General features: G+C 39.9%; 1 protein-coding gene across 1 annotated transcript; it reads right to left on the bottom strand.

Annotated features, from left to right (window-relative positions):
* Positions 1-224: 224 nt before the first annotated feature.
* RAB22A (RAB22A, member RAS oncogene family) lies at positions 225-13,487 on the bottom strand. The gene is made up of 7 exons (XM_014873875.2): positions 13,353-13,487; positions 11,455-11,534; positions 7,951-8,032; positions 3,936-4,007; positions 3,703-3,809; positions 1,802-1,911; positions 225-469 (listed from the first exon to the last, which is right to left on the bottom strand). The coding sequence occupies exons 1-7, from the start codon at positions 13,386-13,388 to the stop codon at positions 372-374; spliced, it is 585 nt and encodes a 194-aa protein (XP_014729361.1). The 5' UTR covers positions 13,389-13,487; the 3' UTR covers positions 225-371.
* Positions 13,488-13,618: the final 131 nt, after the last annotated feature.

Here is a 13,618-nt window from a genome sequence, read left to right as displayed (position 1 = left end):
CAATCTCCCCCAAAAGTGCTCATTTCCCTTTTTACAGAAAAACCTCCCAAAACCTTGATTACAAAACTATGAAAACATTTCAGTTCTACCATCCACGTAGTCACCTTCCAATCAAGCAAGGCCAAAAAAGTGATGATGGATTCCCTTTGAATGCAAGAGAGCTGCACGCTGTGGGAGCCAGCAGGCTGCCCTGACGACTGCAGTCTTTTCTGCACGTGCAGGTGTCAGATGAGCCGGTCCCTTTTTGGGGGACCTCGAGTGTGTGAACACCAGCAGATAAAGATCTAAGACTGATAATATAAACCCAATGTGAACTATTAACTTCCAAGACCACCTACTGTATAAACAAGTTTGATTTTCTAAGGGGTCAGTCAACAGCAGCTGCGCTTTGTCACCGATGGCTGTCGTCGAAGTTTGAAGCCCTTCCCACTGGCCGCGGGGTTGGTGTCAGTGGATGGAATTCTGCGACCTACAAGGAGGCAGGAAAAAGAAATTGATAGGAAATGTTATACTTGAAACTAATTCTAAAGCATCCGGTGTGTGCTCTGTATACAAAAATGTGCCTTCGGTTTGCTGTAGGTCACTAGGGATGACATTCCTGCCCAGCAGGATGGCAGCAGCAGTCTGTGTTATGTCTGTAAGAGGGACGGCTGCACAAAAGGACAGCAGAGGTGGTTTGAAGTCAATTTAGCAGCAGTTACACTTCAGGCTCATCCAGACCTGGACAGCTGAGCTGTAAAAGCACTTGGAGAATACTTTGCAGGATGCAATACCATCTGGAATAGCTTGAGAACAACCACCTTGACCTGTATTTCCACAGATCACCTGCATGGGGCTTAACAAAGGAGTGCTTGTAGAGAGAGCTGCTTTACTCATCTCATCAGTCTTTAAAATGGACTGTTCCTGGTTGAGCATTCTCTTCTGAGGAGGATTTATGATTTTACCCCCCATAATTTATTCAAGATCAATCTTAGGGAACAACTATTAAGTCAATAAATCAGGAAGCTAAGCTACAGCACATACTTTTTACATCAGCTTCAATATATTCAACTGCTCCTATAGACCCTACATTTTTTCTTAAGTCTGATGTTTCTGTAGTTAGTCCTCTTTTCACAAACAGGCTGACACACCTGCACATTGGTGCTGTTACTTGACACATATCCTCCAAATAATATCACATAAAATTCAGTTTGGAATACTGTCTGCTTTTTATTCACACATATAAATAGTATCATTGCTGTCCTCAACACAAATGGGACAGAAAAGATTTGCAATTTAATATAAAAAACCCCCAAGGTACTACAAACATACTTGAGGAAAATCTACATGCAGTAGTTGTTATTCCCCATACAGTAATCTGGCATTTATGAATTCTTGCATTTTTAAAAATACATTTTTTTAGCCTAAGTACAAGCAGGAAGAATGAGAACTTAATTCCTTTTCTCAGATGTATAAAGTCTGGATCTTCCTCATGCCATTTCCTTCCTCTTCCATAACCTTGCAACTACTAACTAGAACATTCAATAATGGACATGGTAAGTTGACACTGACTTCTGACATGAGTACCCTGCCTGCTATTTATCCAGCAGCATCACAGTAGGCTGAACACCTCTAGAAGGAATATTTAGAGGTCATCAGGTGACCACAAATTCATGCAGCTCATTTTGCAGTTTGTAGCCATGTCAGATTGTATCGAATTTAGTATAAAGTCTGTAAATTTTCACCCAAAAAGCAATACAGAAATCTAATTTCTACTCAAGTTTTTTGCAGAAGAAAGTACATTAACTGTTTAAATACTTACTAATTTCTATAAAGAGTTCATTAATGTTTATTGCATTTTTTGCACTTGTCTCTACAAATATTGCATGAATGGAATCTGCATAGTCTTTAGCATCTTTTTCCATGACTTCTCTGGAAAAAAAAAAAAAAAGCAAAGAAAAATTAATGAATGCAAAAGAACCCCATTACTCAAAACCTTAAGGGACAGATTAAGTTTTTAAGTGTCTCCTATCATGAATATTTTACCTGTTTGCTATCACAGTGCTCCCTCATGCTGGAGCTGATGCTCATTCTTTACTCTGTGCTGTCTCCCTGCCTTGAGGTACGAGCACAGTCATGAACTACCCAAGGCCTTCATCCATCTGACAGCATTGCAGGGGTTTTGTCTGGAGTGCTCTAAGCTTAGGTCTGCAATCAATCCTCCTGAGGTGTGTTATTCACCCCACCAGCTTTCTGTGTCCTAAAAAGATCCTAAAGTATTATTTCCAATGATCCTGTGCATTTCTAATGACCGTTTAAAAAATCAAAGTGTCTCCCAACACTGCACAAATCATCAGTGCAGCATTTACTTTGCATGAAGATGTAGCTATGAAAAAAGAATATTGTTATACTGAGCACACAGAAGTGTACAAGTTACTCTGCACCTCAAAGTAGGCAACCTCATGATTCTGTATCTTTCCTTAAACAAAATGAAAAATTCAGACCCCAGTAGAGAGGTCTGGACTTTATGTTGTATCACTTCAAATACAATTTCTACAACACACTGGCTACTTTCAGTAATGAGGAACTTCAGGTTATCAAGAGCATGGACTTAGACCAGTGACTCAAATATTGCCTCTGATTAAAATACAAGCTTGAATAGCAATGTTTAGATTTATGATGCCAGCTGAGCATGTGAGATGTGAATTCTCTTCTAAATAATTTTACACTCTATTTCCTCCAAAAGACACGCTATTTCTAATGAAAGTTATTAGAGCTCACTAGATAACTTCTAGGTATTACCAATTTGTAAAACCATACTCAGAGCCACCTTTGCAGTGGTTCTTTAAACATATATCCAGCTGTCTCCTTTGAGACACCAGCTGTGGTGCCTTTTCCAGTGAAACCTAAACCCAAGAAGTTTACACACACCTTCTTTCTCAATTTTGGCTTATTTAACCAGGACATCAATAAAAAAAGACCTTCTTTTGTTTTTAGTACATGCCTTCCTGAAAGTTTGGCTCTTCATAAAGTTTCTCAAGAGCTTTTCCCGCTCCCTGCAACTATTTTGGCCAATTCCACCCCAATATTTAAGCAGGGAAGGAAGGCACCTGAACAAGCAAGTTAGAAAATCCTACACAATGCTTTCCAATAGTCTCGGTGTTTTTCCTAACAAAATGAGGTGCTACAGACTGACAGGGGCACTTCTTGTAAAGTGAGGTAAACAGCTTCTATTACACGATAGTTTCACAGGCAGTTTAGGTTTGTGTAACTTGGCACTGCCACCAGAAAAGCTAATCCTGTCTGCCTGTAAACTGCTCATTCCTAACCCTGCTATCCCCACACCATTATGCCAGCAAGTGTTCATGGTGTGAGAAAGATAAATATACTTGGATCAGTTTTCTTTTTTTTTTTTAAAGGGTTAGTTTTAATCTGGATCCATTTTATAGCCCAATTTACTGCCCAATCACACATGTACTCACATCAGCACAGGGGAGGAAGTGGGTGAGACCATCCAAGAGCAGACTAACCACATCTTCTGATAGCAGAAATAGCTCAAACCCCATGTCCTCTGACAGCAGAAACAGCTCAAACCCCTTGTGAAACTACAACACTAGAGCAGAATGGCTTAAATTGTTCTATACCATTCAGCTGCTCTAAAATCTTAAAATATTTAATGCTAGGGCTTAAGGAAAACCCTCAAACCTGACAGCAGTTATTTACCTGACATCATTAAGATCACACTTATTTCCTGCAATAGCTACAACAATGTTGGGAGGTCCATGCTGGCGGAGCTCTTTAACCCAGTTCTTTAGCGTTGAGAAAGTTTCCTAATGTGAAAAAAAAAAAAAAAAAAGAAGACGGAAGGAATTAAGAAATTAAGAGTCAGAAGTGTCCCATGACACAAATAAAAAAACCCAGAAATTGTAATACTAGTTCAAGATGAAGTTTCTTACCTCTTTTGTGATGTCATACACTATAATGGCTGCTGCTGACCCTCGGTAATACATCGGGGCTAAAGCACGAAACTGGAAGAAAGACAGCAAACAACATAAACCTGATCTTCCACTGACCTCCAGAACCTCACTATCATTAGTATTACTATTGAAAGAAGTGAAAACCAAGCTCACAGCAGTGAAAACCTTTCCTTTATAGTCACAACTGGTCTGTGCAGTAGAGCACACAATCTCCCAGGAAGGCATTGTTCTCCTAAGGCCAGGCAATAAATCGTGTGGGGCTCAGCAGCACCTACTGCAAACAGCAGGGAGGCAAACTTGATCTTATTTTGCCTAGATTAGAACTTCTCACTTAACAGACTGTCTACATAAACATTCATGTGCTCAACTTCAAACACCAAACAAGGGCAAAAATGCAGGGAGAAGCAAGGTCAACTTTGACCAGGACTAGCATCTATTAATTTTGATCAGAAATGTTCAGAAGCTGCTGTCAACCTCTAGCCCTGTGGATCAGTCATAAGTCTTAAATGCTAGAAATGTTGATTTCTTTAGAATCTTAACTTATGGCTTTAAGTATTTTGCTTCATTATTTTTCCCTCAAATTTAGAAGCATGTTTAAACCAAAAAGCTGCAAAAGCCCACAATTATGTGCCCTATTGCAAGCAGAGCTTCAAGGAACATGTTAGATAAAAGGCAGCAGTAATTTTCTTGCAATTTACAGAACTGAATCTATAGCAGATCTGTTTGCTTCTAAGGGCCTGTACCTTTGTGTGGGCAGAACCTTATGAATCCAGTGCTAATAAAAAGTGATAAAGTACATAATCAAGTTGCATCAAAAATATCAATGAAGAACTCTTAAGAACAGTGGGATATTCTGCCAACTTCAAAAAAGCCAAGACAACTAATTTAGCAACCAGAACTCTTGATCAAAGTAAAGACTGAACTGCATGTAACTGGTTCCATGTAAGCATATATGATTTAGAGCTTTTCTGCATCTTATTACTCAAGGTAAAAAACAATGAATTGGATACAGTTTTCATAAAGGCTTATTCATTTCTAATAAAATACCAATTTCCTTTTGCTTAGTACAGTTCAACTGAGAGCAATATAATAAATCATAAAAATCTTGCTATAAAGCAGAATTCCAGACCATTTACATTTGGCTCTCAAATTCTGTTTTGAAAATAGGATTTTGAATGCAAAGTTCAGAATACAAAAATATTTAATAGTGGGAAAGGGAAACATGGGCAGGCATTCAGTTCACATTGGGACATAATCCTCCTCTTCCTTCTAAGTACTAAAATATAAAGGGAAATGTATTTGGTAAACCACTACTTGGACTGGTTGCAACCTGGCTTTTTGATTATTTCACTATTTACATTGGGAATAAACCAACTTCACTTGCTGATTTTGTATTACTCTCATTTCCTGTCTGCCAACACTTAGATACTTTTTTCCACCTAAGAGCAGTCGGCAGATAAATATATTAACAAAACAGATGTTACCAGAAGCACTGGATTTTCCTTTTGCAATTTTTCCAAAGACTTCAGCTTGTCACCCAGCCTCCAATTTGTGTTTTACAGAATTATTAATGTAATTATGCATAATGTAATTATGCAGGGAAACTCGAAACTATTAGGTAAGAAGGCAAAAATCCTGATTACTGTAAGTGACCTCCTATCAACTGAACTCAGTGCAGAAAAAATGAGAGAAGAAATAAGGTGTGTGTGTAAATGAGGTGTGTGAATGACTTGGTGCACATTTCCACCTCTGGAACAAGGCTCTTCAGCCCCACCAAAGCCACTGAGAGCAAGGGAGTGCCCAGTGCACTGCAGCACTATTTGCAGCTGGGCTTTTGAAATGGGAAACAGCAAACGCTCCTCAAGAAGCCAGGACTGTGAATTCCATGCATTCCACATCCTAGCTCAGCAGAGACATTTCAGTTCCAAGAATGGTGTGGACATTTTTAGTATTCCAGATCTATCCCACAGAGGGAATCCCTTCCATAATTCATTGTCAGATATGTTGCACGACCAGAAAACTGTGCTACAGATTTCAGGGCCAGGCAGGTCATTTGTGACAGCAGTGATAGTGCTGTCCTGCTCTGGAGAAAGAAACTTCTGTGAAGATACTGAATCATTTCAAAGTAAATATCCTTGCTCACATTTCACTGTTTTCTTTGGTTATACTGGGGTCTCAAGTGACTTCTCTCAGACATGGATATAAACTTCACAGGTATCACAGCTCCTGGGTCAGAGTCCTGGTATGACAACTTTCCTTTTTAGATTTCAATAAAGATATCAAGCAACTCGTATGGAAGGAAATTAAAGAGATATCACTGAGAGTCCAAAAATAGACCAGGAACATGCTGGTCATGTACAGAGATGCTTCCTCAGATAAGTTGTGTTGAATCCAAATTACAGGGTCCTCCCATTGCTTGCACAGTTAAAGTGAACAGGTGGAATGCTAAAATGTAATGGATGTTTCCTGCCAAACAGTGGCAGGCATGTTTATAAAGCTTTCCATTTAAGAGTACCAACCTCTAAAAATTCATACTCTACCTCTCAGAATATCACTTTGCAGCAATAACATTCCAGAACGGGCTACAATGTTCACTTAAGACAAACTATTTACAGCAAATGCTGACTGACTGCTGGGAATGGAAGGGCTCAGGATATTTTTGATAACACAGATACTATTGAATATATTCCTGGGAAACATCCCTGACAACTTAAGTTTGCTTTATATGATGCTGTTGGAAGGAAATAAACTGTCATTCAAAATTTACAGCACTAAATCACAATACAAATGCACTTGAGTTACTTCCTAGCCATCAGGGTTGTTATCAAGCTAAAAAGCTGGCAGCTCAGCTCCACCAGGAATCCTAAAGGTCAAGTGCCTGTGGATAGGGATGACTGAGGCTTTACAAAGTGTTTGTTTGTTATTATTGGGGGAGGTTGTTCTGTTGATTTTTTTTGGCTTTTTGTTTGGGCTGTTTCTCAAGCCAATCCTGGAAAGCAGTACAGCTGTATTGTCAATTGCTACCCTAAAGTAATAACCCTACCTTTGTCACAGTTACCTCACATCCTAAATAAACTCATCATGAGTACTTGGCAGCTGCCAGTAGTTCACTTGCAGTCAAGAAACAGCAAGAATAAGCATTGTTCATACAGCTACTGTAATTTCTACCACTCTTACTTGTAATCCATAAGCAAGCAAGTTCTCTAGCAAAGTTTTCCTTTTAAATTCCAAGTAAAAATCATGCAAATTAATTAGCTGGGATTTAATCTGATTAGTCATTTTCTTCAAAGCTTTTGTTGCCTTCCCTCAGAACTATGCATGATGCTGAGATCAAAACCCCAAACTACCAAATTAAAATTTAAATTTCAAAAGAGATTCCTTGACATAGTGTCTAACACCATCAGATTTGATTAGTAAAACTTTACAAAAGAATAAAAGAGCAGTTATCACCTGTAACATTGCTTGAAACTCTTGCTTTGGAAAGCCTAAATCTACATCCTACTCACATTTATAACCCTAACAGTGAAGCTAACAGAATGTGTTAGCAGTTGTATATTTTTTCCAGAATCAAGGCCTTCCTTGTACTATGAAACATGGTAATTCATCTCACTTTGATGCTTGTGCTGCACTGGCTGCAAATATTGCAGTTGAAGGTTTAAAAATCAACTAGAAATGGTACTAGAGACAGCTGCTGGCTTCCCCCACACCAGCCTTGTTTTCTGTGAGAAGACCATTCCCTTTCAGTGAATCTAAACACAGACTAAAGTTTCATAAACTCCTCTTAAGTAATCTTCCTTACCTTTACACTTTAATCATGACAACAATGAAAAATAAAAACATATCTACAGCACCCACATCTAATAGGAGCCTGCATAGAAACAAGTGTTCTAATACATGTTTGTAAAATCAGATCACTTTGTGACTTTCAGGGGCAGAGTTGAAAAGCAACCCAAGCTCTGGCCCAAACTTTCTCCACAGATTTGATTTGACTTACCCGCTCCTGTCCAGCTGTATCCCAAATCAGGAATTTATGCAGCTCATTTTGATACTGTACAGTCTTGGTCATAAATGAGGCTCTGAAAAAAACAAATACATAGTTCATGCTTTTTAAGAATATAAATACATCCTTAGAGACTTCATTACCACCATGAGCTTTCAAAAAGGCTCACATTCCAATAAAAGTGCTTTCCCCACACAAACACACAAACTGATGAACCACATAGATAAAAAGGCTGAAATTAAGAAAAGATGAAATTTCCTTTCAGAGACTGACATTCATCTACCAAAACACAACATGAATGCAAATTATTGGTTTTAATTATTTATAAGCTTGGGATAAAAAAACCCCAGGATGTCTGACCAAAAACCCAGAAAGGTCAGCCTTTTAACAACATCCTTCCTCAGAGCATCACTTCAGTGCACATTGGAAACTTATGGGGGGATAGAGGTCAAATTCTTCCCTTTGTATCAGCTTTTTCTATCTCTGTACTAACAGTCAGAAAATTGCCAGTAAATCCATATTTGGGAATAAAATAGGAGATGGGTATCAGTACTGGTAGGTGTTAACAGGACAAAGAAATCAATAGAGTAAATTGCTTGTTGTCTGCACCCTGCACAGCTCCCAAATACTGTCTGGCATCACATATTTTAGTTTGCAGAGGCTCTTGGATTTCCAGAAGACAAAAAACATCTCTCCTATTCTCCAGGTTCTCCTCTTGCCCAAATTCTAGATGTTTTACAGTTAAATAATGCAAATTACTTTTGTGGTTTATTTGATCTGCTGAAGCTGAATGAGTGTATTTCCCACAAGAACACGAATTCAGTGACCTTACTCTTTTACAAAGGAGGGAGGGAGGGAGTCCTTTGCTGTATCTCTCACCTGTTGGCACATTTTTCACTGGAAAAACCAAACCCTGAATTGAAATCCTTGTAGAGCTGGAACTATAGGTGACATAACTGTTTTAAGCACATGAGACCTACACTGTGAACTTGAATACCTCTTGTGTGATTAATTTCTGCCACTTGAAAATATTGCAGACTTCCAAACTTGCTCTTCTGTCAGTTTTGACAGGATTGTGAAGACACTGGAGCTTCTTACCCCAAACTTGCTGTACAGTCAGACTCAGACAGCAAGAGTCTTTCAGCATGATCAGCTTTGAATACCTGAGGCCAGGACTCTGAACTTCAATTTATCTTGGGGTTTAAGAACCACTTAATAGTGTCCTTGACACTTTTGTAGCAACTGTAACTGCAGCCTTTGGACTTGTTTCAATGCTAAAAGAGGACAATTAGCTAGATACATTAAAGAAAAGGAAAGGGACCAGTTCACAATGTTTCAGCTGTTAAGAGGTAACCTTCTCCCCATTCCTTAAACACAGATCATTTGCCAAATAGCATGTCAATCTCCAAAGCTGATTTGTCTTTTAAGAAGCCAAATATGAAGTTGCAACACCCCTAAAAAGGAAGAGCCTAATTGCAATGCATTTTGACACCATTAACTAGCTGATGTATATCTGCAATGAGTAAAGAAAACCAAAGTAATAGGAATATCTCTTGTAAAGCACAGTAGAGACTTTAATTTCCTTTAAGATGCAAATTATGCATCAAATCAGAATTCCCTGGTCAATATGGAAACAGCTTCCTAAATCATAGATTACACTGAATTTATCTTACTTGGTTCTATAAACCAAAACATCTCTGTGCAGTCAATTTTAACTGAAAACTTGTGTTTCTGTAATTCACATCACAACTAAGCCATCCCTAGTGGTACCTGACAAGAGGCTAAATGCTTCTCAAAATCCTTTGACAATTGGGTCAACAAAACCCTCCAAGGAGTTCTCCTTGATAACTTTTAGGAGGAATAATATCTGCTTTGTTACTAAATTTTGCAGCTGCTTCTACCAGTAAAGTAGGCACTCTATCTTGTTTGATATTCCTTTTAGATGCTGTATTGGAGGACAAGATATTTTACAGTACCTAGAAGTAAATGCTGGTTGAATGTGCCCTCAGCATCCTGAGGGGAGGAAAGTTGCAGAATTCTGACAGGGAGTCTGCAGCTGCCCGTGTGAGAAACTGAGCAATGAACAACAACAAAGTGTGATTGCTCAGCTGATTCTAAGAGGAATGAAAACAGGACAGCAAACAAGATCATATCTCATGAACTCAAAGACCCAGGGAAAAAAGTTGAAACATTCTCAGCTTTAGTTTTGCAAGATGCTCAAAGCTCCTCTAATTATTTCTTTGTCCTTTCCACCTACAAGTCTCAATTAGAAACTAAAAGCAAGGTATAAAAAAAGAGTAAAAATTACGATAAGGTTTTGGACTGTGTATCTTGTTGGAGCTTCACACAATCCCTGCATTTGGGCAAGTTTTGATTCACTTATATGGCAAATTACCAAAATAACCAGCCCTCAGACCAGTGAATGATTTTGTTAAGGCTGCTAAAAGATAGATTTTCAGTCTGTCACTTCAAGGAACAATAATGATCTCAGTACTGTCAATAAACCTCCGTTAACAGGGAAATTTAAACAAAAGCACACTTCTACAGAACATCTTGCAGTTCAATGGCAGTATTTATACTCAAAAAAAGAGGGGGGTGTAAGGGAAAAGAGAGAGACCACAGAGACTCCAATTTTTCAGAAGGACAGGATGACACTCAGCTGATCTTTATCAGCAAGATCTTTTTTGGTCAAAGCTGTAGCAGAGCCTGTGCTACACCTGAGACAGGAAGTTGTACTGACACCCCCACACATCTCCTGGCATCAAGAAAAGGCTGTCCTCACATAAGCCAAAAATTGTTTATGATCAAAGCAGCCCAAAAGACACTTGATAAGCAAAAAAAAAAAAAAAAAAAAAAAAAAAAGATAGCAAAAGAAATAAAAAGATCCAACCACTCCAAGAATTCCTGATGCTTGCCCTTCCTTCTATCCATTGAAAGATTTGAGATCAATAATGTTGCTACACTGGCTCAAATTTCAAATACCCCCTTTCCTCTGAGACCAACTGCAAAAACAGTTTAATCAGTTAGATTTGTGTGTGCATTGCATACAGATGGGTAACATTTTAACTAATTAACGGTGAGACCTACCTGAATTAGTATGTTAACCACCCTCAAAAACCTAGGAGACTTAGAGTACTTGAGTCTTAAAAAAAATGAATTAGAAAACGTGGAGTTGCATAACAATTAGGTGTTGAAATTTAAGGGTTGTGCATGAGAAAAGCATACTGTCCCTTCAGCAGAAGCATCTGTAGTGTAATTTATTCATTGTTAGCTTAGATTAACAATACAAAAATGGGTCCAGACCTTACACATGAAAATGGAAGCTGCAGGAGTGCTGAGGACACTGAGTGTCCTGAGGTAGCTCACAAATTTAATTAAGGCTGCAGTCATGTTTATTACTACATTTGGCTGCCACACACCAAAAACTTCCAAATGATCTATTCAGGTAATTTCATTTTATTCTTGCATAAATCACATTGACTTCATTTAGTTTCTTACCCTATTGTTGGGTTGATGTTGGGATCAAAGCTGTCTTCGACAAATCTCCACACAATACTTGATTTGCCCACACCAGTGTCCTAAAAAAAGAACAGAAACAGTTGAAAGTGGTATTAATTACCATAAACAGATTATTCTTTTTGCTCTCAAATCCTGCAGTACGCTGCCATAATAACACATTCCTGCAGAGAATCTCCAAGAAGTTGTGAAATACTTCAGGTATTATATTAATTTAGTAGAAAATGAAAGGTCTGTGACAAGTTACAGTTTTTAAAACAAAACTGTTAAGATTTTTTTGAAGGACCACAAAAAAATCTGCATTCACACTTATTATTACTCAAACTTCGGGCTTTTTTACAAAGGCAGGCACACCTTGCAATGGAACAGCAGTGAGAAAAGATCACTTTTTGTAAAATATACAGCAATTGAATACAGCTTGCCAGGATGGAGGACCAATGGAGCACATGAAATTATACAAGTGTGACACACACATTCAACTTCTGACTAATGCTGTCCCACCCTGCTTAATGAAAGACTTGAAATTTCTTGTGACACACCTGAAACATGTTACTAATGCAACTCCACGGTGCTAAAAATGGTGAAAGAGGAAACGAAAAGCAAAAATTCTGGATTGTGTATATTTTTGCACCACTGAATCCACAGTTAAAAAGCAAAAGATATTACAGAAGTTACTTTTAGAAGTGAAATAAACTCTTAGTGATAAAACACTTCTCAGTAGAAGCTGGACATTTGTAATTGTATTTTAATTAAGACATGTGAAGACAAACTTTTTGTATTACATTTCCTGAGTCATTAAAACTTTAAGGAATAAACCCTTGAGGAATGGCTTCACTGAAAATGAAGTTTTACATCATTCAGTTATTTTTTATCTTCAAAACTCCTGAGTATTACAGTAATTTAGGCACACTACATATGATTGTGTTCATCCTGCCCAAGCTATTCTCCTCTTGAGAAAGAGCACATTATCATAGCTCTGCATTTTATACTGTTTGCAGTCTCATTAACCAGAGCAAATCTCAAAAAAGAGAAACACAGATGTGGTTCGTGGTTCAGGGAGTTCAAGGCCAAGTTCTCCTGAGTATTTATTCTCCTTTTCTTCCATGACAAAAGGTTTCTCAGGCCATGTGAACACAAACAGTAGTTACCCCAAATACCTTCGTAACAGGGAGGCCACACAAACACATAATCTTCCCCTCTGAAGGGCAACGTGGCCATTTAGAAGCAGAAAACAACTCAGAACAGCAGAGGGTTTCGATGCCGGCGGTGACACCTCCACCTGTTCAACGTAGGGTTCTCAGACCAAGCCAGCACAGTTTCATACCTTTCAATTTTTAAACTTCTGCTTTGCTTCGCTTCGCTCCCTGTCCCCTCCTTCCACCACCTGCAAGACTTTCCTACATCTGTTCTTAACAATATAAGTTCAGGCCCCTCCCTCTCTCCCACCAGCTTGATTTCAGGTGCTTCTATTTATTTTGTGGACTCCAAGCCCGAAAGAGCCTGGGAGGAAGAGAGAAGCACACATTGGACATTCGTGTTTCCCCTGTTATTTTTTTTAAGAGGTGAATAGGTTAGAAAAGGAGCGATATTGGCTCCTCGCAGACACCTCCACCGCGGAGGGGAAGGCGCGTCCAGCCGGTCCCTCAGGACGGGCCGAGGGCCCCCTGCAGCCGGGGAGAGCTCCCCGCTCTCGGTGCCTCTCCAGGCTCTCACAGGAGCTCTCCGCTATCGCCACACAGCCTCTCCAGCCGCTGACAGAGGCTCTCCGCCATCACCAGCGGCTTCCCGGAGCTCTGACAAGAGGCTCCCCGCCACCACAGAGCCTCTCCTGCCGGCCCCTCATTCCGCTCCCACCCTCCCTCCCACCGCCCGGCACTTACCCCCAGAAGGCAAACTTTCAGCTCCCTTAGAGCCATGGCCGGGCGAGCAGCGCCTTCAGCGAGCGCCTGAGACGCGGCCCAGCACGATCATCGCCGTCCCCGCGGCGGCCGCCCCCCGCCCGCCCCGGTTACCCGCACACCGCGCTCCTCCTCAGGCTGCGCGGACGCGCCGCCATCTTGGGCGGCCGCCGGAGTCCCCACCCGCGTCCCCCGCTCGCTGTTGTCCCCCTCAGGTGCTGAGGGGCCGCTCGACCCCCGGCAGCCGC

The sequence above is a fragment of the Sturnus vulgaris genome, chromosome 17 (assembly GCF_052056855.1).
Source record: "Sturnus vulgaris isolate bStuVul1 chromosome 17, bStuVul1.hap1, whole genome shotgun sequence".
NCBI classification, from domain to species: Eukaryota; Metazoa; Chordata; class Aves; order Passeriformes; family Sturnidae; genus Sturnus; species Sturnus vulgaris.
The sequence above is the reverse complement of the archived record's forward strand: the minus strand, read 5'-3'. Positions and strand labels throughout refer to the sequence as shown.

Bases quoted from the DNA above. Each gene is read 5' to 3' on its own strand.
- RAB22A (XM_014873875.2), bottom strand. From the start codon at position 13,388: ATGGCTCTAAGGGAGCTGAAAGTTTGCCTTCTGGGG. The intron at 8,033-11,454 runs GTAAGAAACTAA...TGTTTTTTTCAG, and splicing joins AACATCAACCCAACAATAGG to AGCCTCATTTATGACCAAGA. The intron at 1,912-3,702 runs GTAAATAACTGC...TTTTTTTTCCAG, and splicing joins TGTGATCTTAATGATGTCAG to AGAAGTCATGGAAAAAGATG.